This window comes from Pogona vitticeps, chromosome 1, assembly GCF_051106095.1.
Source record: "Pogona vitticeps strain Pit_001003342236 chromosome 1, PviZW2.1, whole genome shotgun sequence".
Classification (NCBI taxonomy): domain Eukaryota; kingdom Metazoa; phylum Chordata; class Lepidosauria; order Squamata; family Agamidae; genus Pogona; species Pogona vitticeps.
Genome location: NC_135783.1, coordinates 301,438,368 through 301,463,790, shown reverse-complemented (window position 1 = coordinate 301,463,790; position 25,423 = coordinate 301,438,368). Strand labels below are relative to the sequence as shown.

Genomic DNA, 25,423 nt, shown 5'->3' with positions numbered 1-25,423 from the left:
TCACTTTGGTTAATGGTAAAACTAGCTCTCCTCCATAGGGCTTCTCCAGCAACTTGGAAGAAACTCTTGAAAAGGACTGAATGAAATTCATGTGGATTTTATCAGAAATGGAGTGGTTTTTTGTTTGTTTGCAAAATCCACATGGTACTACCTGTTGTTTGTTGTTTTTACATGCATGCATTCCTGCATAACCTGTGGAGAGGGGGCGGGATCGCCAAAACATAGTTACTCTTGGTAACTGGCTTGCTTCGGTAACTTATTATTATTATTAAGTCTGGGCCCATTCATTTTTGGGGTGTCAGGCCCGTGATTCCTGTGGGAAGAACTAATCGGCTGGTTTGAGCCCCGGAAACGGCGCGCGGGGGCGCCCCTCTGCTCGTGCAACAGTCGGTTCGCGCGCATTTCTTCTCACCTTAACCCCCCCCCCCATCTCTCTCCCCCGTCCCCGGGAACCACACGCGTCCCTCCCAGGCTTGTTATTTCCCAGGAGGTGGGTGTGGGGGTGGTGGGGAAAGTTCCACTAAAATAAGAAACAGGTATGATCAATATTCATGAGGCCTGTGATGTCATGAGGAGGGTTGCTCCGGCCTCCCGAAAGCGCCATTTCCTGGAGGAGGAGGACAGAGAGCGAAGAAGCCAAGAGGACCTCGCTCGAGGAAAGGGCAGCCGCGAGCGGGAGCGGGAGCTCAGAGCCCGGCCGAGCCCGGCAGCAGCTCTTCTGGTCGACGATCCGTTCTGCCCTCCTTCCCGCCCCGCCTCCGGTGGACTCGCTGCACTGAAGGAGGGAGGCCAGCAGGGGGGGGACCTGCTTCTCAGCTCAGCTGGAGAAGGACTTGGGAGCTCAGGGAAGAGGCGGAGAGAAGTAAGGCGACCGAGCCGTGAGCGGCGGTGTGTGGTGGTTCCGGACTCTGCCACCTCCGCTTTTCTCCCTTTCCTTGCCCGTTTGGATCGGCGGTGAGGGAAGAGCCTCCGCTCTACCAGCCCTTGACTCTCCGACGGGAATTCCTTGCTTAAAGGAGATCGCCGGTTCAGCCTTTTTTCCCCCCCTCCCACCCGCCCCCGTTTCCCCCCCCCTCGCTTCGCCCGCCGCCCATCCTGTTTTTCCTCCTCCTCCTCTTCCTTAACAACAACAACAAAGGTTTTGTGGTGTGTGGGGTTTTTTGGGGGGGGGAGAGGGGAAGCGAGCTGAGGCAGCCGGCTTGAAGGGAGCGGAGAGGATGGTGATAAAGATGATGATGTGGAAGCGATGGAGATGAAGCAGACTATGCAGATCCGGGGACTCCTGTTGCTGCTGCCGGCGCTATGGGCTCTCTTCCTGCGGGACATCGCGGCTGTAACCGGTAAGGTTGCTCAGCTCACGAATCATCCTCCCCCCCCCTTCTTCTTATTCTTCGCGGGGAAGGGGCGAAAGGAAGGCGCCTCTTTCTCTTTCCGACCGGAGGGAGGTGAAGGCAAGGCGGCTGAACTACTGTATTCATTTGAGGGCTCTCCTCCTCCTCCTTCGCTCCCATCCCGACTTTGGCGTTGGCTTTTTAATGCTTTCCAAGTTTGGCCCCGGGGAGACTCCCGGACTTGTCGTGTCGCTGCTCGGCTGTTTACTCGGTTCGGTTCTTCTGTGGTTGATTGGAACAAAAATTGTTTCTTATTTCTGCGAGCCCTTTCGTGGGCTTCCTGTTCAATCTGTTAAAAACAAACCAGCTGCTGCTGAGAATTTACTTCTTGGGAAAAGGACTCCCCCCGACGAAGTTAGGGCTCTCCTGGTGCCCTTAGGAGCTGTAATCACCGTTTCCTTCTTATTCATTTCAGCATGTTGTGAAACTGACCTAAATCTTTTCTTAATTGCTCATTGGAACTAGAAGAATTTACAAAACTTAATTAAGGGATATTTTTATTTAAAAATATATCCCTGGGTCATCTATAACTAGTGATTGGTCATGTTCTTAGTGTTACATTATCATCATCATCTTTGTTTCATATAAATGAATGGCATGTGGAATACAGTCAATAGTTTGTTACCAGTTGTATTATCTGGATTTGACTCTGTCCCCTATCTCCTCCTTGTCTGCAATGGCAGGGGGAAGTAGGTCTCTTTCAGAAGAAGAAACATTCTGTTCTTGGAATAGTCCAGCTCTATTATTGATATTGTGATATATATGATCCTCCTCACCTACGTACCTTGTCGATGAGATGAATGGGTCTGTTTTAAAGTGTCTAGCATAATAAGCTTTTATAGGTCCACTCTAAGCACTTCAGTAGGTGGCCTCCTTACGTTTGCAGATCTGGTAAGTGAGGATGTAGAAGTACTTGATAGCCTCAGGTGCTCCTCTCTATGCTTGTCACACTGGGTGGTTGTGGGAATAACAACATCCAGGTATGGATCTATACACTCAAAAATACGGATGAGCAACCTGTAGTTTTTAAGCTGTTGCCAAACTCCACCCTCAATTATCCCTAGGAAGCCTGGCCAGCCAGAATAATATCTGGAGAACTCCTGCATTCTTTGATTCTTGTGTGAAAGCACATTTTAACAGCTAGACCATGGAGTGTGTTTGCTTTAAGAGGCTTGCCTTTAAGACAACACATGATGCTAGAATTATAGTCATTAGGAGTTCTGACACCGTTGCTTACAAGGGCCCAGCGCTTAAAATGTGTTAAAGGACCTAAGTAGTTTTTATTTATGTTTCTGTTTTGAATATTTACATCAGCTTAGGAAGAGTCCTTCATCCCTATGTGATTTGATACCAAATATTCATCACTGAGTGCTCACTGGAAGGACAGATCCTGAAGCTGAGGCTCCAATACTTTGGCCATCTCATGAGAAGAGAAGACTCCTTGGAAAAGACCTTGATGTTAGGAAAGTGTGAAGGCAAGAGGAGAAGGGGATGACCGAGGATGAGATGGCTGGACAGTGTCACCGAAGCTACCAACATGAATTTGACCCAACTCCGGGAGGCAGTGGAAGACAGGAGGGCCTGGCGTGCTCTGGTCCATACGGTCACGAAGAGTTGGACACGACTAAATAACTAAACAACAACAGCATTCATCACTGTGGCAGGACAGTTGTGAAGCCAACATACATGTGTTTGAAACAGTGATAAATGTATAATTGTTTATACTGGCTTCAAGGAATCCAAGCCTTGGGGAATCTGGATTTACATCTGTAAATCTTTATGCATTCATTTAAGATTTTTAGAATAAATATTCCGAAATATTTATTAACACACGAGAAAGGGGCAATCTAGTGTATTAGTACATTGCATTTACAAAACTTTTGAGTTTAAATTTCCTACTTTAATTTACATTGATAAGGAATGTAAATTACAAGCGAGACCTACTTTTGTATAAACATGAAGAAGATTTTATTGGTAGTGTAAGGTCAATCTATGTCTATCCTCTAAGTTCCTAGCCATTAAAAAGATGCAGCTAAGACTTTCTACACTTGCTTCAACATTTTACAGTGAGAAAATAAATACTTGTCCTTCTGTCAAATTATGCTTGTTGTTGTTGTTTAGTTGTTAAGTTGTGTCTGACTCTTTGTGACCCCATGGACCAGAGCACGCCAGGCCCTCCTGTCTTCCACTGAGTTGGGTCGAATTCATGTTGGTAGCTTTGATGACACTGTCCAACCATCTCGTCCTCTGTCGTCCCCTTCTCCTCTTGCCTTCACACTTTCTCAACATCAGGGTCTTTAAGCTAGCAAATTATGCTAGCTTAAATAAAATACTTTTATACAAAATGAAAATTAATATATAATGGTATAATGTCCCAAGGTGTAGGTTGTCAGTAATCTGTTAAGGAAGGAAACATCTGCATAGGAACGCTGTTGACTATCCCAGTTAGTTCAGGTTACCAATTCCAGACCAGAGGAGAAAATCTGATGACTCCAGTGTTCGTGCTGTGATGATCCATTTGTCTAGTATAGCATCAGAATGAGCATCTTTGTTTCTAAATAATTGATGAATTGAGTCAGAAGTATTATCTTCTGAAGTTTCTTCATTGCATCCCTCTGGAACCAGTTTGCAAGGATAAATGGTTTCTGTGGTAGAGAGGATAAAGCCTGGAGTCGATTTTGAATCAAAGTCATCTATAGACAGAAGGCAAAGAACAGATGCCAGTTGACGAAAAGGAACAGATAAGAAAAGAGAAAGGTAGCCCTGACTCATTGGCATAAGGTTTATAGCTCTGTGTCATACAAGGCTAACAGATCCTTGTGGTATCAGGCAGACAAGACATAGTGACCAAGAGTAGGAGGACTAACTAAGTCTTGCTCCTATCAGGGCATTGTCTCACTGCTACCATACCTGCTCATATTTTAATATCGTGTTTCAGTATCGGAGCACACATATAGCATGTGCTAAGTTCTAGGTTCAACCCCTAGCACCTTCAGGTTGAATATTCCTAGTCTGAAACTCCGGGGAGCCACTGCCAAAAAGTGCCAACAATAATGAGCCAAATGGACCAGTGGTCCCACTCAATAAAAGGCATTGTTTTGTATTCTGAACTCTTGAGAACACTATAGATTTTGGGGATTAAGGATCATGGCTTTAACAGACTCTACTGCAATTATTTTTAAGATCTGCAGCTCTTTATGTTTTAAAAGTACTTAATTGTTTCATATTGCTTTTATTATTGTACTTTACCATGAAATCTCAGGATGTATGGTGGAATATAAATGCCTTAAGTAAACCAACAAAACCGATCAGGATCTACAAAAACAGAAATATGTGCCTTGTAAGACACATCTTGCTAGGCTGTGTGATTTTGGGATGTTACGTGGTCATTTCTGAGTACTCTAATGCTAAGAAAACCCTAAAAAGCCATAATCAGCTTGATGAAAACAACAAAAAATATTATGATTAAGAAAAATCTTTGGATTCTCAGAGTTTGCATGCTGTATAATGGCTGATTCAGTCACGATATAGCTGAACACAAGCTGCTGGAAATGCCACCAGTAAGATTCTACCTGTGTGACAGTTGAAGCATGTTGCTGTTGCTTTGACAGCTTCCACATTGCTACCAGCTCCTATCCATGATAGTACAGTGGAATCTCTCCATACTGAGAGGAGTATGGTCAACATAATGAATGTTTATCATGTGATCACAGATTAGAACCGTCAACTCCGAAATACCATCAGGATCCAAAGAACCTATTCTAGTCTTTTATATCTGACTTCTGAGATAACAGCTTTCTAGGGACTCAGTGACAGCTCTTCATGAAGCTACCTCTCTCTCTGTTTTTTTCCTAAAATGCATTTTAATGTTTTTTTGCCAGCAGTCAAAACATTTTATTGAAACTGGATGTTAAGAAGTTGTGATGCAAAAGTCTCTAACAATACTTAATTGTAATCAAAGCTAGCAGTTCATTTGTACGGTAATAAAATACTAATTCCTAATTGGTTAGCGAAGAAGTGCCTTACCAGCAGTAGGGACCCTTAGGAACATGGCATGGCAGTGCAACTAGGAGAGAGTCTTTAGTGTTGTGCTACTTTTTGCTGATTAGTTTTCCAAAAGGAAGAATACCATACTGAATATCTCCTACCTGATTTTGTCTGTTCCTTTTGTTGTTGGCAAGATACACTTCTCAGCTGGGCAGGCATGTTGAAGGGGGAAAAGAGAATCTACCTCCTGCTCAGAGCCAGAGAGGACCCAGTAGGTGAACTCGACCCTTTCTCATGAATATAGGAGCTCAGATAACTTTCTGTGCTGCCTACCGATCAGGGGGATGTGGTGCCACTGTGGGCTAAACCAGTGGTTCTTAACCTTTGTTACTCAGATGCTTTTGAACTGCAACTTCCAGAAACCCCGGCCAGCACAGCTGGTGGTGAAGGCTTCTGGGAGTTGCAGTCCAAAACTCCTCTAAGTAACCCAAGGTTAAGAACCAGTGGGCTAAACCACAGAAGCCTGTGCTGCAAGGTCAGAAGACCAGCAGTTGTAAGATCGAATCCACGCGACGGAGTGAGCTCCCGTCACTTTGTCCCAGCTGCTCGCCAGCCTAGCAGTTCGAAAGCATGCAAATGCGAGTAGATAAATAGGTACCACCTCGGTGGGAAGGTAAAACGGCATTCCCTACTCACGCTGGCCACATGACAACGGAAACTGTCTTTGGACAAGCACTGGCTCTACAGCTTGAAAATGGGATGAGCACCGCCCCCCTAGAGTCGGACACGACTGGACTAAAAATGTCAAGGGGGGAACCTTTACCTTTACCAGTCAGCTAGCAAACAACATATTATTTATTCACAGAAATAGTAAAATATCTATTATTTCTTTGATGCATAGTTACATAATCAATGTGATTTCTTTATACACTTTCCACCTGCTAATTAAAGTATATAAACAGCCACACTTCTTTTTGAGTGCAGATTCATTAGGATAGTTCAGCTGCTCCACTTAACTGAGCCACTTCTTATGATTCCCATTACCTTTATGTAGTAAAGAGCGATTACTGACTAGGTTTTAATTTCCTCTGTGAGTAAGGGTTTAATAAGTAAGTTATAGCTAGAAATTGGATAAATATGCATATGTATATAGTTTGTGTGGGCGTGTATACATTGTGTACGTGCAAGTAATATATATGTTAATATTAGCTTCTGATCTTTCCAAACCTAGCTGTTTCTTAAGCAACCATTTGTTTCCTTTTATCAGGAGCCAAAAGTGTATCCGCTTGGTCCCATGAAAATCTCTGCTGTTTCATTGTCTTGAAGTTCTTGTACTTTATTCAGTACTGTCCTTTAAATGTGACCTGAGCTTTAGAACCTCAGCAAGGGTGCAGAGCTAAATCTTAAAGTTTCCTCCAAATATATCATTTTTGTTTGTTATTTAATTGGTTTAGTCAAGTGGATTGTTGGAATCTGAGCAGGTGTGGGTTTTTTTTTGTTTGATTGTTTTTTGCTACTAACAAAAAAATTCATAAACTCGCCAGCCTGTCACTGGATGCATGGATTTTATATATAGCATATATATTTATTGTTGTTGGGCTAAGGAATTAATCACACCAATGAGAAACATGCTCTAACCTCTTATTACTTAATTTAGAAATGGCACATTTGTGTGTGTGTGTGTCAGAACACACCCTCCCTCCCATAATGCATAATACCAAAGTAGCAGTTCTTCACAACTTACATAACTAGTCATATATAGGTTAGAGCATGTTTCTCATTAGTGTGATTAATTCCTTAGCCCAACAACAATAAAACATTGTGTCTAAATGCAAACTATCACTTTGCTAGCTTCACTGCTCTTGGCAATTTCTCTTAAGTTAACAAGTACAACAAAAGAGTGAAATACTTAGGGTTTGACATGGGAATTTGTAAATTAATAAGCAGTAAATCCTATAGAAATCCAAGAAAAGCTTAAAATGCTTTTCTATTACAGAGGTTGAGTGTCGCTGATGTTGCACGGATTTATTCTGTTTATTTATTTTCAGTATTTGTGTATTGCCCAGTAATCAAAATGTTCTGTGCAATTTTCAGTAAAAATGTAAAATCATATGAAGAAGTGAAATAGTAAAAAAAAAAAATGATGATGAAGAAGTGTTATCTGCCCTTGCCTTTGTGTAGTGAAGAACAGGGAGGTTAGCTACAAAATTCTTGGGGTTTCTTTCATACAAGAAAACTAAATCAGAGCGAAATCAGGAATATTATAAAATTCAATTCAGATTAAATATTTTAAGATTCAAAAGTGGTGAAAAGACTATAAGGCAGACCCTAGGAGTATTTCTCTCAAAGGGGCATTAAATAGTGGAGCATGTTCTGATAAATGAGCTGCATTATTTGTTTATTCATTTATGCTATATTTATTTGTATCTTTGTTTAATTTATGCCTAGCCCCCAGAAGGTGCTTGAGGTGCCTTCTGGAGGCCAGATGTCCTTCTGCTCTGGACTTCTGCTTTTGGAAAGGGCCCTTTCTATCACCTCCTTCCACTCAGAGTCCCATTCCCTTCAGAATCTTCGCTGGAGGGATTCTTTGCCTTCCAGAGCAGATGTGAAGAGAGGAGAGGATGGAGGGAGAGAGGAGAAATCTTGTCCATTTGTGTTGTGCAATTGGATTTCAAGCACTTTTTAATTCTTGCTCAGCAAAAACTTGCCTAGTCACTTTTGCTGTATTGTGAGGCATTATCAGCAACTGCCAATTTGTCGATGTGATTATAATGCAATTTGATGGCCAAGCAGTGATGTTATGCTGGACAGATACTATGTATGCCTGTGTCTCAGTGACAATAAATCTGTGCCTTTGGTTGTACGAGTACACACTGCTTAGATATTTGAACACTTCCTCCAAGGAAAAAACTCCTACTCACATAGAAAACTAGATGCCAGTTTGCTTAGCTTCCTAACACACCATTTTCAAAGAGAAGAAGCATTGTTCAACCATGCCAGTACACCCCTCCCCCATTTTGAAGTGGTATTGCTCAGATACTAGTGTTGCTGCTTCAGTAGCTAATAGCCAGTAGTCAAAACACTCTGTTAAAACAGTAGTACAGCTAGTATTACAGCAATATTACATGGATAGCTTATTGGAAAGACTGGAAAATGGCCAAATGTCACTTGAATCACTAACCAGGATATGTTGACTTTCCATAGGAAGTGTGTCGATACCCATGAGACCATAGCCAAGCAAGTACTGTTTGATGCTGGCCCTAGAATGGGCCATTTAGTAATGTTGTCAGAGGCATCAGCAACACCATGCCACTATCTCCTTCCATTGGGCCTGGACAGAGTTTTATGGAAGAGTATTACTAGCAGAGTTCATTTTGAAAGCTTCACAACGGAACTGAGTTGTCAATCTTTTTGACTCTGCAAAATTTGTCTGCCCTTGTAAGCAGCATCATAGAGGTTGGAACACATTCAGTGTTCTGTATGACAGCATTTCCATTTGGAATAGGATGGCTATTGTTACATTCTTGTTTTCTGGAAAGGCAAATGAGCCCTGGAGAGGATAGTGGTGACAAGTGAACAAAGATATAACCAGCTTTGTATTAATCACTACTGCTATAGATTTTACTTCACTTACAGTCTTCACTCTGCTTCAAACTGGGAGTGGTGAACATACTTCTGTGCACAGTGAATGGCTGCTGGTTGCTTATGGAAAAACAGGAAGAAAATAAGGAGTAACTGATGCAAGATATTTTCACTTGCATAGGGCTCATTAGGATTTGTTGACTGAACAAAGGGGAAAAAGTGTTAGCACCTTCATTCTTTTCCATCCCTCAGCCTACCTCCTCCCTCTCCCCATAGCGGTTTTGTTGTTGTTGTGTGCTGTCAAGTCACCTTTGTTTATGAATGAGTGACCTCCAAAATGTCGTTGTTACAGTCTGCTCTGATGTCACCTGTCCTTCAAGGGTTTGGAGGGAAAGTTATCATCCAATAGTGGTCGGGAGGCGGGACATCAGGGGGGAGGAGCTGTGTTGTATATATAGAAAGTGGATGTTTGAGGAGAGAGAGCAGGAGTTGGGTTCTGTGTGCCAGAACCTGTATAAGCTTGAGCCTTTCGTTACCTGATTACATGATATTTGTGTTTTACCAATCCATGTGTACCAATCAATAAACATTTAGTTCTTTTATTTTTAAATCCATTCCAGTCTGTGTGACTCAATTCAGGGAATGGTTGGTGGCAGACTACCGGAGGTGTAGAAGTGTGGTGACGTAGCGACCTTCCTTTGATGAGGTGGAAGGAGGACGTTACAGTCGTGTCTTCAACAGCCCTGCTCAGCTCTTGTAAACTCAACCCAGTGGCTTCCTTTGTGGAGTTAATCCATCTCTTACTTGGTCTTTTCCTTTTCCTGCTGCCTTCAACATTTCCCCGCATTATTGTCTTTCCCAAGCAAATCTTACCTTCTCACAATGTTCCCAAAGCAGGACTGCCTCAGTTTCAGAGATCTCTGTTTTTGGAGCATCCCTTATTAGGAAGGAAAATGTAGTCTATACAACAGAATCTCATTCAACTGAGTTAGGTATAGTCCAGATTTCTCCTTCAAATGTGAATGTCATATACTGTAGGTTCTGTTTGTTTTAGTCCATTTGCCTTGGCGCCGCTCCTGCAAATAATAAGCACAAATGTTTGGCCAGCCAGGGCAAGAGCTGGAATTTAATTCCTGGTTGTTGTTCCTGCAAAGACATGGGTGTTTAGGTGTGTGTATGCCCTGTCCCTGCCTCCGCCCAAGTTCCTGCATGCACCACCCTGCTCTCTTGATCTCTAAACTCAGAGCAAATATCTTAAATGATAATCTGGCATATTCAAGTGGACACACTTAGAATTGCTCGTTAGACCTTTGAACATGAATGGACTTTGAGGGCATACTTTATGTGTAACATTCTGCTATCTTTTTCACCTGCTTGCAAAAAATTGCTGCAGCACAATATTAAAAGAGGGTACAGGGAATTTGTGTCACACTTTGAAACTTATTATTTGTTAACATTTGCCATTAGTTGCAATGGGGATAAGCAAGGAAGCTTGTTCTTCTCTTGAAACCGGCCATTAATGGTTATCTTCTACTCTGATGCATATTTACCATGTTATGTTCTTTCTTGCCACATATGTTCATCTTATCTCCTAACTGTGCATAAAGCCTGCTGCAGTATCTACTTCCCAAGGGTTCATCTCTTGTGGAAGCAACTGCTCTCCACCCACCCACTTAAATTCCTTTGAGCACCTTGAAGCACATTCTGAATGCATTTGTCCCTAAGGAAATCTGAGAAAACACCAGACCTGCAATTAACAGTGATAGCCACCCAAATGGGGGATGAGATCAGAATTTGGCATTGAAGACCTGAGTTTGGGGGTTGCCTGGCTACTGAAGTAATCCCACGCTGCTGCACGTTAGAGAGAGAAAGAGAGAGAATCCACCCTGCTCAAAAAATCTATTCTGTAAACTGTTAGCTTCTTTTCATAGCAAAGCTCTCAATCAGTCTTTATTTCCACTGTGTTTTCCTAGTTTTTGGGAACTTTTCCAATAAAGAGAAAGTGCACAGTGAATAGCCCCTGCATGAACGACTTTCTAAAATGTCAGCTCTTTTCATAGCCGTAGATCAAAAGCTGTGATTTCATGAGACCACATGAATATTTCCTAGTAATTGTGGGGGGTGGGCGGGGAAGGAATTTTGGGTGGTACTGCACATGTGTTCAGAGAATAACACCTTCAAAACCATTGCCAAGGCTTTATTGCAAGGATGCTCTCTGCATCTGTCTCCCCCATTGACAGATTGCTACTGTGTGGATTTCACTCTGTTGATCTCCAAATTGGTAAGTTTTGGAGGAAGTCTTGCGTGGGGGATTTAGCCTCCATTGTTATTTCCTAATGGGAATTTCAGCGTTCCTGTTCTATAATCTTACGACAAATATAATAAGGCTCTGATGAAGTGTTTAGTTGGCTGTACTTTTTGTTCTTTAACTGTATTGCTCTGCAGGCTACCACCAACCACAATTAATTTGCTGTACTCCCAACCTCCTCGCTCCCCTTTTGTGGGTGTGGAGAGGAGGGAGGTTGCTTTCTTTCAGGAAAAAAGGTTTCTGGAATGCCAATCAAACTGAAGGTGTCTCAGGGGCAGCCTGTGAAACTGAACTGCAGCTTAGAGGGAATGGAAGATCCAGAGATGTTATGGATCAAAGATGGAGCAGTGGTGCAGAGTGTAGACCAAGTGTACATTCCGGTAGATGAAGAACACTGGATTGGTTTTCTCAGGTATGAGTGGTGTACAGTACAAGGGATGCCAGATCATACTGTTAGCTGTTTTATTGTGTTTTTCAACTGCTTCCTGCCTCAGTCACCTCTCCATTTTATCCTTGAAACAATTAAAAACTGGATGAAAGATGGAAACTGATCTGATGTCATTTAATGAACTGTGCAAACATAAAATTCTCCCTGAAATCAACCCAGTTTTTTTTATTTGTTTAAAATCTTAGGCACATAAACAATTCATGCTGATATTTCAGGGCTGTAGGAAAGCCCTTCTAAATCTTTCCTCATTTTTCTAGTTTTTAATGCTTAACATATACATGTATGGCACTTTTAAGTGTAAAATCTAGTTCTCTAACGCTTACAACAATCTGAGAACTATTAGTATTATTATCCCTGTACTGCAGAAGGGGGTATTGAGGGTCATTGTTTTGTCAAAGGCAAGTTAGAAAGTTCATGGCAGAGACAGGTTTTAAACAAGAAATCTCCTGAACCTTAGTGCAGTCTATTGGCCAAACTAGCCAATAGTACTAAACTAACTTTTCAGTTGGGGAGAAAGGCACGGCAGCAGTCTAGTAAAATATCAAGATTCAGAGATGATTTAGCCAGGGGGCAAATTTAGTGGACTGCTCTCGTTCCATAAGATAGTTGTCCCCCCCCCCCCCAAGATCTAATCACAATCTCAGTTACTTTCATGTCTGACTTCTCCAAAAGGTTAGGGGGGGCAGGGGGTGCTAGTGTCTTAAGACTGATTCCCCATAAAGTTGATGAGTTGAAAAAAAAGGAATTCTGTTGTAGTTAAAGGCTGATAAAGAAGGAGGAGAGGAGGAGAAGCAGCCCAAATTCTAAGACCCAGGAACTGCCTGGATTGCTTTGCTGGGCTTTGAGAGCTTTGCTGTAGATCAACAGTGGAGAATCGGGGCCCTCCAGATGTTAAAAGTCAGCATGGCCAGTGGTAAGGTATGAAAGGAAAAGGAACACCTAGAGCAGTGGTTCCCAACTTTGGGTAACCCAGGTGTTCTCAGACTACATATCTCAGAAACCCCAGCTAGTTGTTCAGGCTTCTGGGAGTTGTGGTCCGAAAACATCTGGGTTACCCAAGGTTGAGAACCCACTGAACTTGAGGATCGTACGTTCACCACCCTTTCTGTTGGTGGAAATGCTGAGGTAAGCTGAAGATTGATAGGGGAGAAAGGGAGAAAGAGAAGGGGAAAGCTGAGGCAGAGAACAAAGCTAGCTGAACAATAAACTTCTAGTTCTTCTATCACTGTGTAATATTGATGTGCTGCCTATTTTAGGTAGAATTGGATATGCTTTGAATGTAATTTTAAATGTAATATCGAAGAGCTTTGAGCTTCTATCCCATAATAACACGACTGGAATAATTATAAGGGATGTTTCTTCAGAGGTCTGTAGAGATTCCAGAGTCAGGCAAGTGAGAATGGGAGACAAAAATGAGATTTTGTGATGCTCAGGATATGAGCATGGTATCCCAGCACTCTTGTCTGGTTTGCACCAAGTTCTTTATTAAGGATAATGTAGCAGCCTTATCCAGAGAGTTAGAAGAGGGATATTTATCCTTTGGAGGGTGCCTCATTATGTTATACCTGCAGACAGTTTAGAGCTTTCAGGTCCAAGAATTTGCAGTGCAAGTAGACAACTGGTAGCTGAAGCTTCCTTTGCTAAGGAGAATTCCCATTTGACCTGACATGAAATGGTATTCACTAATTTCTCAATTAGTGCCAGCCATTCCAGATCTTATTATCATAGAATCATAAAATAATTGAGTTGGAAGGGGTGTATAAGGCCATTGAGTACAACCCCATGCACAGTGCAATAATCCAAATCAAAGTACATCTGACAGATGGTTGTCTAATTTTCTCTTGAATCCCTGCAACGTTGCTCACTACCTCCTAAGGTGATTGGTTCCATTGTTGTACTGCTCTAACAATTTAGAAGTTTTTCATGATATTCAGCTAAAGTCTGGTTTCCTGTAATTTGAACCCTTTATTACGTGTCCTGCACTCTGGGGTGATTGAGAACAGATCCTGTCCCTCCTCTGTATGGTTATCTTTCAGGTATTTAAAAAGTGCAGACAGAATCCTATCTAGAGCCAGGCTTAGAAACAGGAAGATATTTTTACAAATAATTACATTGATAAGATTTTAAACCTTGCACCATTTCTAGCTGGACATCATATGTTTCCTCCATCAAGGATTTTGGACATGTAATATGGGAATCACCTTTCAAAGAAAAAAAGGGAGGAAAAATCCATGGAACTGCCATGAGATGATTTGTTGTAAAAAATAATAATGCAGAATTATCTTCTCATACATATTTATTTCTACTATTTATAGGTCTCATATTTATATTTCAACAAACAAGTGAACAATAAATAAAATGACTAACATAATGGATGATGCAGCATTATAGCAAGAACCATTCAAATCCCATGTATAACAACTTTCCAGTAAATTGACACCTGAACTGGCCAGACCAACATTTTATCACAGTTCGGAGCATTATTAGCAGAGGGGACCCAGAAGGTCTATTCAGCTTTTTAATTCCTCAGTGTGATGCCATAGGACCAGGGCTAAGCAGAATTGGCAGCATGCATTGTATTAGCTGCCACCACTGCTTTCTGCTCATCCTGTATCTATCATTTTAATACAGGGAGATTTTCTCTCTCCTAGCCTCTCCATTTATAACATCTTTTCTGAAAGAAAAAAGAAAAGAAAAAGCTTTCCTGTTTGTTCCAATATGCTCTGCAGCAAAATGGGAGGATTAGATTCTGAAATGTACTTAAACATTTCCTTTTACTCATTTATTCCAACCATATCCTTTTCTTGCTGTCTCCGATGAAAAAGAGATGCCCTAATTAAAATCAGACTTCTGAGACCAGATTTGAATCCTGTTGGGAGAGGAGGATGTGTCATACAAACCAAGGCTTAGTCATCCCCCCACAAGAGATGTTCCAGCACATTTACTCCGTCATTTAGATCAAGCCAAGCATATTACACTTGAACCAATTGTCATAAGGTAGCAAATCCAGGTGTGGATTTACTTGGGGAAGGAGCGTTATATGCACATGCGCATTTGTGCTGGGTAAGGGAAGTGACAGTTATTTTTCTTTATATTATTTGTGAGTTCAGTGAAAATGGCAGTAATTGCCAGACATATACAGTGATTCAATATTCCCAGACACCTCTCTCCTGAGGCCTTTTGAATTAATAGTATCTTGAGAATACTGATCAGAGCTTTCAAAACCGAATTGTGCTCCTGTAAGCACTTGTTTTACAGGGAAAGACTGCATTATTGCTAATAGTGTTAAAATTGCATCTCTGGCAATCGTAATTAAAGGCAATACACATGGTTGCACTAGCAATAGGATAAGTGACTCAAGGGGTCCTAGGAGTGATGCTAGTGCCTCTGATGCCAGGCTTATCTTCAGTTTGAATCATGCTCATTTTACATCATCATTGTGCCATGACCTGCTACAGATGAAAGCAGCAGGCTTTTGTCTTACTGCTGCCACAAGGTGAAACTACGCAGAGAGGTTTTCAGTCTATTAGAAATCTATATAACTTAAAATGGATTATTGGCAACAACACTTCCGCCTGGTGAGGGGTTAAAGCTGTGATGACAACATTTTGCTGTGAATGCAGTCGCTTGCTGAGAGCCCTTGTGGCGTTTGTGCTTTCTTCCCAGTAAGAAAATGCTAGCTTATTAAGAGCCTTATTCAGGTTGAACTGTGTCAAGTAAGGTCAGAGAAGAGATCTAACTCTTGAGTCATTACCTTTATGAGGCAACATTTGATTTTGCCCCACCCTTTTAACTCTCATCAGACCAACATATTTTCTTTCTCTGCATGTTTTCAGACTCTTGTCTCTAGGTTTGGCTGCGTTGGCAGTTTTCAGTTCGAGAACAAATACTGTAAACTGCCTGGAATCACTGATTTGGTAAACTCTCACACTATTATACAGAAACTGCTTAGCACTGACTCAATTAATTTGTGAAGTAATTCAAGACAGACATTTACTCGTATCTGTCATGTACGTGTACCTAAGATATGTGAATGGTTTTCAGAAGTATTTGACCATCTCATAAAACATGTTTTTATCATATGTTTTGGACCAAGTGCTTTGCGATCACTGCTTAATAACTTTCTCTAAAGAATTTCTTTTGCTTCATGATCTGTTTTACACAAACATTTTCAGGTAGAAATATACCAAAACGTAAATTCTCCTCCTCTCCATATTCCTTTGCCAGTCGTCAACAGAAAAGGCTATTTTCCCTAATTTACAATTTAACATGGCCAGTGAAATGCTGGAAACAAGTACTGTACTTCAGGACAAGATAAATTGTGCTCCTACTGCCAAAAGTTTGGATGGATCAACAATTAGTGGTCTTATCCCTCAAGGGATAAACAGGAGATATGCCGAGATATTAGACAGAGATTTTAATCTAAAAAACAAAGATGAACTGGCAGAACAAGGGATTATTTTAGACTGGTGGTCGATAAACCTGTTGAAATCAAGATATGTAAAAGATAAAGCTATAGGGTTTCAGAAAGACAAAATAACCCCTTTGGATGAGGGGTTGCTGAATTCAGAGGAAAAATTGATTAAAGGTTTATATTATACACTTTAATGGAGCAAAAAATGGAAGATGAAATTGTGAAGGATTGCATGGTAAAGTGAGCTCAAAATACAGGATAATATAGAATTAAGTGCCTGGTCACAAATTTGGGAACAAAATATTAAAATGACTAAATCTATACATCTAAAAGAAAATATATACAAAATGTTTTAGATGGTATGTAACACCAGAGAAATTAACAAAAATGTATAAAAATGTTTCTAACAAGTGCTGGAAATATGAAAAGAATGTAGGGAACTTCTATCACATGTAGTGGACGTGCAATAAGGCCAAGGAATTTTGGAAAATGATTAATGAAATGATAGAGAAAATTTTAGGAGGTAAAATTGCTTTGACACCAGAAAGCTTCTTACTGAATATATTACCGCCTATACTTGAAAAAAACAAGACCTACTTGACCTTACACCTAATAACGGCAGCTAGAATTGTATATGCCAGTAAGTGGAAGATGACAGAGATCCCGACAAAGAAGGAATTTATTGAGAAGATTTTGGAACTAGCAGAAATGTATATTTTGACAGATACATTAAATGACAGACTGGATAATAATAAAAGGGGACCTCTTAATACCTGGATGAAATCTACATCAACTTAAGTAGAATAGATTAGATCAATACTATGTCAGAGAGTATAAGATAGGATTAAATGAATGGAATATATTGTAATAAATCACTCTGGTTGCAACGGATCGAAAAGTAGAAAAAAGACAATAAAAATATTTTTAAAAATTAGTGGTCTTTAAAAAACAACAACAAATGCAACATATTGGCACCTTTAGTTATTGTAATCTTAGGTGACAAGGCTTAGAAATGTGTGAGAACATGGAGAGTTGTTGCCAGTCAGAGTAGAATAGTTGGCTAGATTTCAAGTATCTATTTACTTAAAGCATTTTATACCACTATTTTTTTTAGAAATTCAGCGCACATCAAATAAATGAGAATTTAATATTAAACAATGAACAAATTAACTTTGTTTTAAATTATACTGCATTTATAGCACATTTAAATTAAATTGCTTGAGTAAAGAAACATTTATGAATGTGGGATATATGTATCCATGATTAAGAATGCCAGAAAATGGCCTGGTATTCTGTGATGCCAGCGAGAAAACGGAGGCCAGGCTTTACATAGCAAAGGGAAGCCTGAATATTGACAACACCAATGGTAGCAGTCAAGATAGACTTACAAGATACCTTCTTGTGGTCACAACCTTTAACAGAGTGACACCACACAAGGGAAAATCCCAGAAGCTGACTCCTTTTTTCATAAATATACCACTTCTTACCCAAACACAAAGCAATTATCAGGGCTAACGGTGGTTGTGGGTTTTTCGGGCTCTTTGACCGTGTTCTGAAGGTTGTTCTTCCTAACGTTTCACCAGTCTCTGTGGCCGGCATCTTCAGAGGACAGGAGTAGCACTCTGTGCTCTGGTGTAGTTGGCTTTGGGAGTGCTGTATTTATAGCTTGTTGGGCTATAAATTATCAGGGCTGGTTTTCAAAAAGTGTAAATGGAAGTGGGAATCCTATAGACCATATTGACTGTTGCCACTGGTAATGTCAGCATTGAGACTGCCCTTTGCTGTGTCAAGTTTGGCATCCTTTTTCCTGCTGACAGTGTGGACACAATATTATACAGCAATATTTTGCCATTTCTTGGAGTCTTGAATCATGGATATAGATAGAAGCACAATATCCCACATTGACAAACCAGAGGGTTTTTGAAGAATGGCTTTTTAAAAAAGAAGTTTAAATATACATACACGACACACACATTCCAACAGAAACTTCTCTCATGTAGACTTACTCAGGGCTAGAGGATACCAGAAGATGAGCATATGATTTGCAGTATGGTTGCTAGGAAGGAACAGCTAGGATATGGCTGTAGTCCCTGTGTGCCAAAATATTTTGAAGGCCTGTTTTGGACTTAATGAAAAATGGTGAAATAAAGATGTGAGTGAGTACAACATATAAAATGGAAAAACATACACACCCATTAATCTCTCAGGTAAACCAATGTTGCCATGCCTGCAGAATACAAACTAGAAAGTCATGTTCCAATTTCCAAACCATTTCCTTGGGTTAGGCAACCTGTGGAAGAAAAGCTATATTGAACCACAAGTTTTATGGACATGTTATATACATGTCTTCCAAAGGATGTCACCTTGACTTTTGAAATTACAAAAGAGAGAGAGAGCTGGGAGTTAGCAAAGATTGTTACTAGAAAACAAGGTCAAAATCATATTACAGTATGTAAAAAAAAATTGTAAAGAAGGCAGGGACAAAAATCAGCTCTTTGGAAATGTGGTGTTAGAGGACAGCCCTATGGATAACAAAGATAGCCAGAAAAGCAGAAAAATTGGTGCTCAGTCATTCCAAACCTGAACCCTCACTAGACTAAAAATGAGTCAACAGAGACTATCCTACCACGCCCCTATAATGGAAATACAGAAGTGATCAGAAAAGACTATTTTGTTGGGGAAAATGGGATAGAGCAGTAGGAAAGGGGAAGACATAATATGAGATGAGTTGACTCAATAGAGGAAGGCATAGCTGTTCATTTTCAGGTTCTGAGCAGAACTTACAGAAAAAAGATTCCTAGAAAGTAGTGGGGGGCAGTAGGAAGAGAGAACAACCTGAGATGATGTTTTCTTGCAAGAGCTGATCAGAATTCTTAATAACAGGACATTTTGGAAGCCAGTTACTCATATAGTCACTAAACATCAGAAGTGGCTTGATGGCACATAGCATCTTTGGAATTTTTTCTTAATTACTGAACAACAATTTTTCTTAATTACTGGAGGAAAAGCATAAGACCAAATATGAGATGAGCTGACTTCCTAAAGGAACCCACAGGCTTGAGTCTGCAGGGTTATTGAAGACAGGACATTTTGGAAATAATCCATCCATAGTGTTGTCATAAGTCTGAAGTGACTTGATGACACATAACACCAATTTCACTCTATGCAGCCTGGATTCGTTCCAAATAAAACAGCAGCTGGAACTAATGATTATCTTTCAAGAAAAGCTAGATGGGGCATTTCAATTTATCTGGTCGGTTTAAATCGGCAGGCAAAAAAGGTTCCTTGTTGGGGGACGGGGTGTAAATCAATTTTACTTGTTAAAAATCTTAACACAGAAACTCTTTGCCCAGACTTCCCGTAATTTGGCACACATCAGGAGTAGACTGCATATGCCAAATTCAGTGTTGATCCAAAGTCAAGTTTTAAAACTTTTTTTTTGGCCCAGTTTTTGAATTGCTTAGTGATTTGCTATCCTGCACGATATAATCTGCTTCACTTCAGTGCAGCTATAATGTTTTTGCTTGGTACTGAAATAATGGAGACACTAAGGTAGGATGTTCCACTACTGGGGGCCACCACTGAATAGTCCTCCTTTCTCTTTCTTTTTAAATTGAATACATTTCTGAGAAAGGAAGCCCCTTAACGATGGCTTCAGCAGAAGATTTCAGGTCATAGTCAGGAATGGTAGGAACTGTTCAATAGTGGAACACCTCGGAATGGTAATGGGCTCTCCTTCATGGAAGCTTTTTAAACAAAGGTTGGATGGTCATCAGTCAAGGATGCTTAGCTGTGGGATTCCTGCTTTGCAGGAGATTGTACTCAGTGGTTGTTGAGGTCCCTCCCAGCTCTACAGTTCTGTGATCCAAATAAAGGTCTCAGGGCATGTGAGGGGAAAAGACACATCTTCAGATACAGATGGACTTAGTTTTTACATTGTAAGAAGCTTTTTATGTCAGTGTGACTTTTCCTAATACAGTGTTCATGTGAATACTGAAGGAGAAGGACGTCTTATGGTGACACTTTCACTTCAGAGATGGCTCAGAGTGTTTGTAGATTCCTGGATGATTTTGAAATACAGTATGTTTTAATATGGATGACAAATATTTATGTACAGCGTTATGTGTAATTAACAGTATTGTTTATCTTGCTTCTCGTCTCTTTAGCTTGAAGTCTGTAGACCGGACAGACTCCGGAAAGTACTGGTGCCAAGTTGAGATCAATGGAAAGAAGGAGGAATCACAGCAAGTATGGCTTATTGTGGAAGGTAAGCAACCATGTTTTTGGCTTCTATCTGGGGTGTTGGTGATAAATACATCATCATCAGTTACATGAGAGATTGTAAGAAGGAATTGATTGGCTGATACTGGCCCACTGCTGCTGTCTGCAGCTATGACTAAAACAAGGATGCCATCACTGTATAAGCTAAGGGCCAGAAAAGAACGGTGACAGCTGTAATGGCTTTTAGTAATTATTTTAGCTCTGTGTTTAATTATTCAGAGTGTAGAGTACTTCCAATGTTATATTTCCCGACTTGTATTTGAAAACATATATAGCAGTGGTTCTTAACCTTTGTTACTCGGATGCTTTTGAACTGCAACTCCCAGAAACCCCAGCCAGCACAGTTGGTGGTGAAGGCTTCTGGGAGTTGCAGTCCAAATCTCCTGAGTAACCCAAGGTTAAGAACCAGTGATATATAAGATAAAGTTAGAATGTGCCTGTTGGTTGATACCTTTATATTGTTAGAATAATGAGTATGATGTCAGAGGCACTAATTGTGGAGAAGATATAGAGACTTCCAAGACAGATATCTGACCACTGTGGCAGAATGAGGATCTGCATCTTCTTCAGTTTGGATTTTGTGTGTGTTTGTTTCTAACCCTGAAAAGGATCACCATAAGTCAGAATTGACTTGACAGCACACAATTATCATTTTTATTGTGTTTTCCCAAATTACAAATAGGAAAAACAAAGTTGGTAGCAGCTTTGTTAGATAATGTCATGCCTGTGATCTGAACTGGCAACAGGCTTCTATGGAGTCTGGGTCTACCTTGAACACATGGTAGTCAGATGGATGGCTATGCACAGGCTGAAGATCAGGTATTAGAGCAAGCAAAAATTAATGGTAATAAAAACATTCATAGACAATAGACAAGGTAAGAGACAGGCTGGATTGGATCGACATGAACCAAGGGGCCATAGATTTATGCATACTCACAAGGTGTGCAGAAGTTAGGCATTGAAGGAGATGAGGCAATTGACAAGATGCTCAGGTTAAGGGGAGTTGACCTGGGAACATTATTTTGATAAGACTGACCTACTTTGAGACCAGCTTCATACTGAAGCTGTAGGGTAAGCTGACAGCAGGGAAACCATTACTACAGTCTAGAAAGCAGCTTGTATTTGCGGAGTCTAGTCTTCTGACTCAGGGACCAGATTGCTGGAGATATAGGAGATAAGGGACTGGAAAATGACTTCTGGAAATCCTGGGCTGAGATCCCCTCCTGCCTTGAAGAGAATGATTAGTTGTGGTCCCTCCCACACTCACTGACCAGATCTTCAAACAGTCCTTACTTCTAGTGGGAGGAAGGGTATCACTAACCTCCATGAGGTGCATTCATCATGTTTTTAACTCCACTAAATCACACTGGCCATGTGACCACGGAAAGATTGTCTTCGGACAAACGCTGGCTCTATGGCTTGAAGAGCGGGATGAGCGCCGCCCCCTAGAGTCGGACACAACTGGACAAAAATTTTCAAGGGGAACCTTTACCTTTTAAATCTGTGTTGGAGAGACACTAAAGATTCCATCGACCAGTTTTGCTTAGACTGGCATACTATTAGTTTATTTTAACTGCACACCCAAACCCTGAGGACATGTGACCTAATATCAAGGCAAAAATGTTGTCCACACCTATAGGATATAAAGTAAGTGGATGGCTTCCTATGGCTTGCAATGGCTTCTCTTCTTGGAGCTATAATTATAGCAGCTTTCATAAAGCAAGCAGTGTCAGATCTGTGCAGCATTTGACGGGGCCTCTGCAGCTGCTGCAGCCCATCTGCAGCAGGGTTACGTTGCTGATGCAGTCGGCAGCACTCTTCTGTCTGACTCACAGCTGAATCAGTATCCCAGCATGGGCTTGGCGTACTTTGCTGCCTGCTTCAGGTATTTCTCTTTCTGCTTGAAGAACCTTTCGTCTTTTCCTAGTCATTTGTTGTTTTATAGCAGGTTTGGGGGTTATTTTCTCCAGAAAAGGAGAGAGAGCTGTGTTATTTAGTGATGGTTGTTGCCTAAAAATAATAAACGTGGGATGTGTGGACACTGAGCTGTGCTAGAATAAAAAAGGAGCTTATGGTACATCCAGGAGCTTATAGCATATCCTCAAGCTGTGCAGTGAAACCAGCAAGGTTTTCCGTTACCTATTCATGGCTGAAAGTATGAGGTGAGTGGGGAGGCAATGACATTTTTGGAGAGAAGAAGATAACAGAGGAAATTGAAAGCAAATATGGATATGTTTGTATGTAAGTGTATCTTCTCTTCTCTCCAAACATGTATAGTCCCCTCTTGTCAGGTAGATACATCAAAACACATAGGAATAGGCCTATTATCCAGTCTTCCATGTGACTCCCCTTCATCCAAATCATCCTTCTCATCTTGACATTGCTTCTGCCATCCTTCCCTTTTAACTGTTTCCCCTGTTCTGTGTTCCTTCAGCATACGGTACATCTTCAGCCAGCTCAGGGACTGAAAGTAAGCTTTTGTGGAAGGCATTATGAGCTCCTTTAAGCTGTCCTTCATCCCCAGCACTCCTGAAGGAAAAGAAGAAAAGGCTGCTTGGGCCATCATGTTGAGATTATTGTACGCAGGCCTAGATTCACATTCCTGCTTAGCCTTAAACCCAAAGTGTGTGCCTCAGCTTTAATCTTTCTGTCTGTACAAATTGGAATATTGGTGATCCATAATACCAGGATCGTTGCAATGAAAAGCCATGCAATGTTTGAAAACCTTTATGTATAAAATGATTGTGAAAACTGCCATTTTTAAAACAAATTTGGGATTGAAGCTTTTGCACTCGGGAACTGTAGTTTCACAACGTTGGACCTGTTTGTTGTTTATGTTCTGTTCCTTGATAGGGAACAAGCCTTAGGCCAACTTCTGAAAGGCATGGATATATGTTGGACCATCTCTACTTTTAGGAGAGATGAAGAAGCCTGCCTTAAGCAGTAAATCTTAAAAGAAAGATGAGAAATAGGAAAGATAATAAATAATAAATATAGATTATTCAATGTATTTCTGCCAGTGGCCAGTGAGGGCAGGATGCCCTTTGACTGTTCATCCTTAGGTACTGAAATATCTTGAGTCATTTCTTCAGCTTCTTACCTTTCCATTTCAAAGCTGACAGGGTTTTCAGTCATATTAAGACCACCATGCAGCACCTCCTTTCCTTGATAACGATATGTTGGGCCAGACCAGATGGTAATCTTCCCACCTCAGTTCAGTTCATCATATAGAGGGAAGCATGAGCAATGCCCCCTCGTGACAAATTATGGACTTGTTTCCTGCACTGGGTTTTCTATATGTGGGCTGCATTTTGAAGTACTATTTCATTTGGGATGAATGAGAAAAATGTCCTTAGGTGTGTGTGGAGCCAGGTGCACTTTCCCTCTTTTCACATAAGGCACCATATTGAGGGAAAAGTATTGCCTTATCCAGCACATGGTAAATACTTGCTTTCACCATGTATTATTAAAAGTGTTTTATAACTTATCTGGAAACAAAGTTAATTATTCCTGGTATTATCTTCTACTTAGACAGATGTTAACTCTTTCTAATATGCCAAGAGCAGGAAATCAGCTTTGGCTGATGGGTGGGACGATTTTAAGAGCATGGCCGTGCTCTTGATGTCTCGTCTGTAGCTGCTTCCCCTAATGTCATGAGTACTATGGTACTGAAATAATGCATCTGCAGCCAGTGTTGAGGTCTGTGTAGATCTAGCTTTTGCATTTTCCTCCATCAGTGGAAGTGCAGGGCGGACAAAGCTCCCTAGTTTTATGTTTGATTTATGATTAACAATAACAGTGCAGATTTTCTTGAACATCAACTGGAAGCTTTGAGTGGCAGGGTAAATAAGCCCTGCTGCAATAATCAGTCCCAGCTTGAAGATCACAAGGAGTTTCCCCCTACTTGATCTGTTCAGAGGATGTGTGATGGAGCAAAATCCTCACGGGGTGGGGCTTTGAGGAGGGGAGAGGAAATCCTCCATTTATGTGATGGATTGAGACTGTGCAGACTACGAGTTCCTCTCTCCTATACATAGAGACAGAAGGGTTAGAGGGGTCCTTTATAGAGGACAGCCCCCCTGTTTGAAAGTCTCTTCTGTTAATCAGAGTCAGATTTCTCTATTCCTTGGGAGGGCTCTCTGTGACAAATAATGCCTTCCATGAAAGAACCATGGAAAAAGTTGTCAGAGTCCTTGAGGTTGACTCAGAAAGAAGACTTAGCAATGTATAGTTTGTCAGGTCATAGCCATCCCTACTTCTGTGACCTGAATTTTGCTTTTGTTTGAAGTTTATTAATATTTAAATTTGCATCTATACATATGAACCAATATATCACATTTTAATAGAAATCTCCATTCTCTATTGACTTGTTTTGTTGTTGTTTTTCCTCACTGATGCTTTAGCTCTTCTTTGGCAGTGCACAAACGTCCCGGATTAGGGCAATCATAGTTCCATTAGTTTGGCTGACTTATGAATAACTTGTATTCCTAAGAAACTCTCCTTATACAGATTTCTCCTCAGATTTTCTGATTAGTTAAAGATTGGGATGAAAGGAGTTGAGGTTTCCCATCCTTTTCTTTTCAACTTTAGCTACAATGTAATGCATGCGTAGTGCATGTGTAGTTCACCCCAGTTTGCATCAAAATGTATAAAAATACAAACTGTATGAATCTGGAAAATTACACATGTGCCAGTTCCAGCAGTTTCAGAAATTTTCATGTGAAACTCAAAGTCATACACAGCTACATCTCTGCTCACTGTCACCATAGGAAAACAATCTTAGGACAACTAAGGGCGTGTAATCCAATTTTGTGGATTTTTCATATAAACATGCACTTCTGAATCCTCTGCCATGCTAAGGAGAGAGAGGAAATGTTCTGATCAGAAATGTTAAACAGGTAGTGCTGGGTCACCTTATCCTCACTTGTCTTTATGATCTAGAATAAAGAATGATTATCTTCGAACTTTCAATGAGCAGATATTGGTAATAGCTAAGAAATCCTTTTACATTG

General features: G+C 40.8%; 1 protein-coding gene across 6 annotated transcripts in view; it reads left to right on the top strand.

Moving 5' to 3' along the window:
• The first annotated feature begins 826 nt into the window (after positions 1–826).
• The window catches only part of TYRO3 (TYRO3 protein tyrosine kinase), an 84,425-nt gene continuing 59,828 nt past the window's right edge, over positions 827–25,423 (top strand). For 2 of the 6 annotated variants that reach the window (XM_078391366.1, XM_020793740.3), the window contains exons 1-3: positions 827–1,340; positions 11,497–11,680; positions 20,297–20,397. In XM_078391366.1, coding sequence (XP_078247492.1) covers positions 1,247–1,340; positions 11,497–11,680; positions 20,297–20,397 — 379 coding nt within the window. In that variant the 5' untranslated portion in view covers positions 827–1,246. Of the gene's footprint in view, positions 1,341–11,472; positions 11,681–20,296; positions 20,398–22,200; positions 22,297–25,423 lie in introns of those variants that run through there. The other 4 variants (XM_020793739.3, XM_072986241.2, XM_020793741.3 and 1 more) reach the window with 4 other exon arrangements.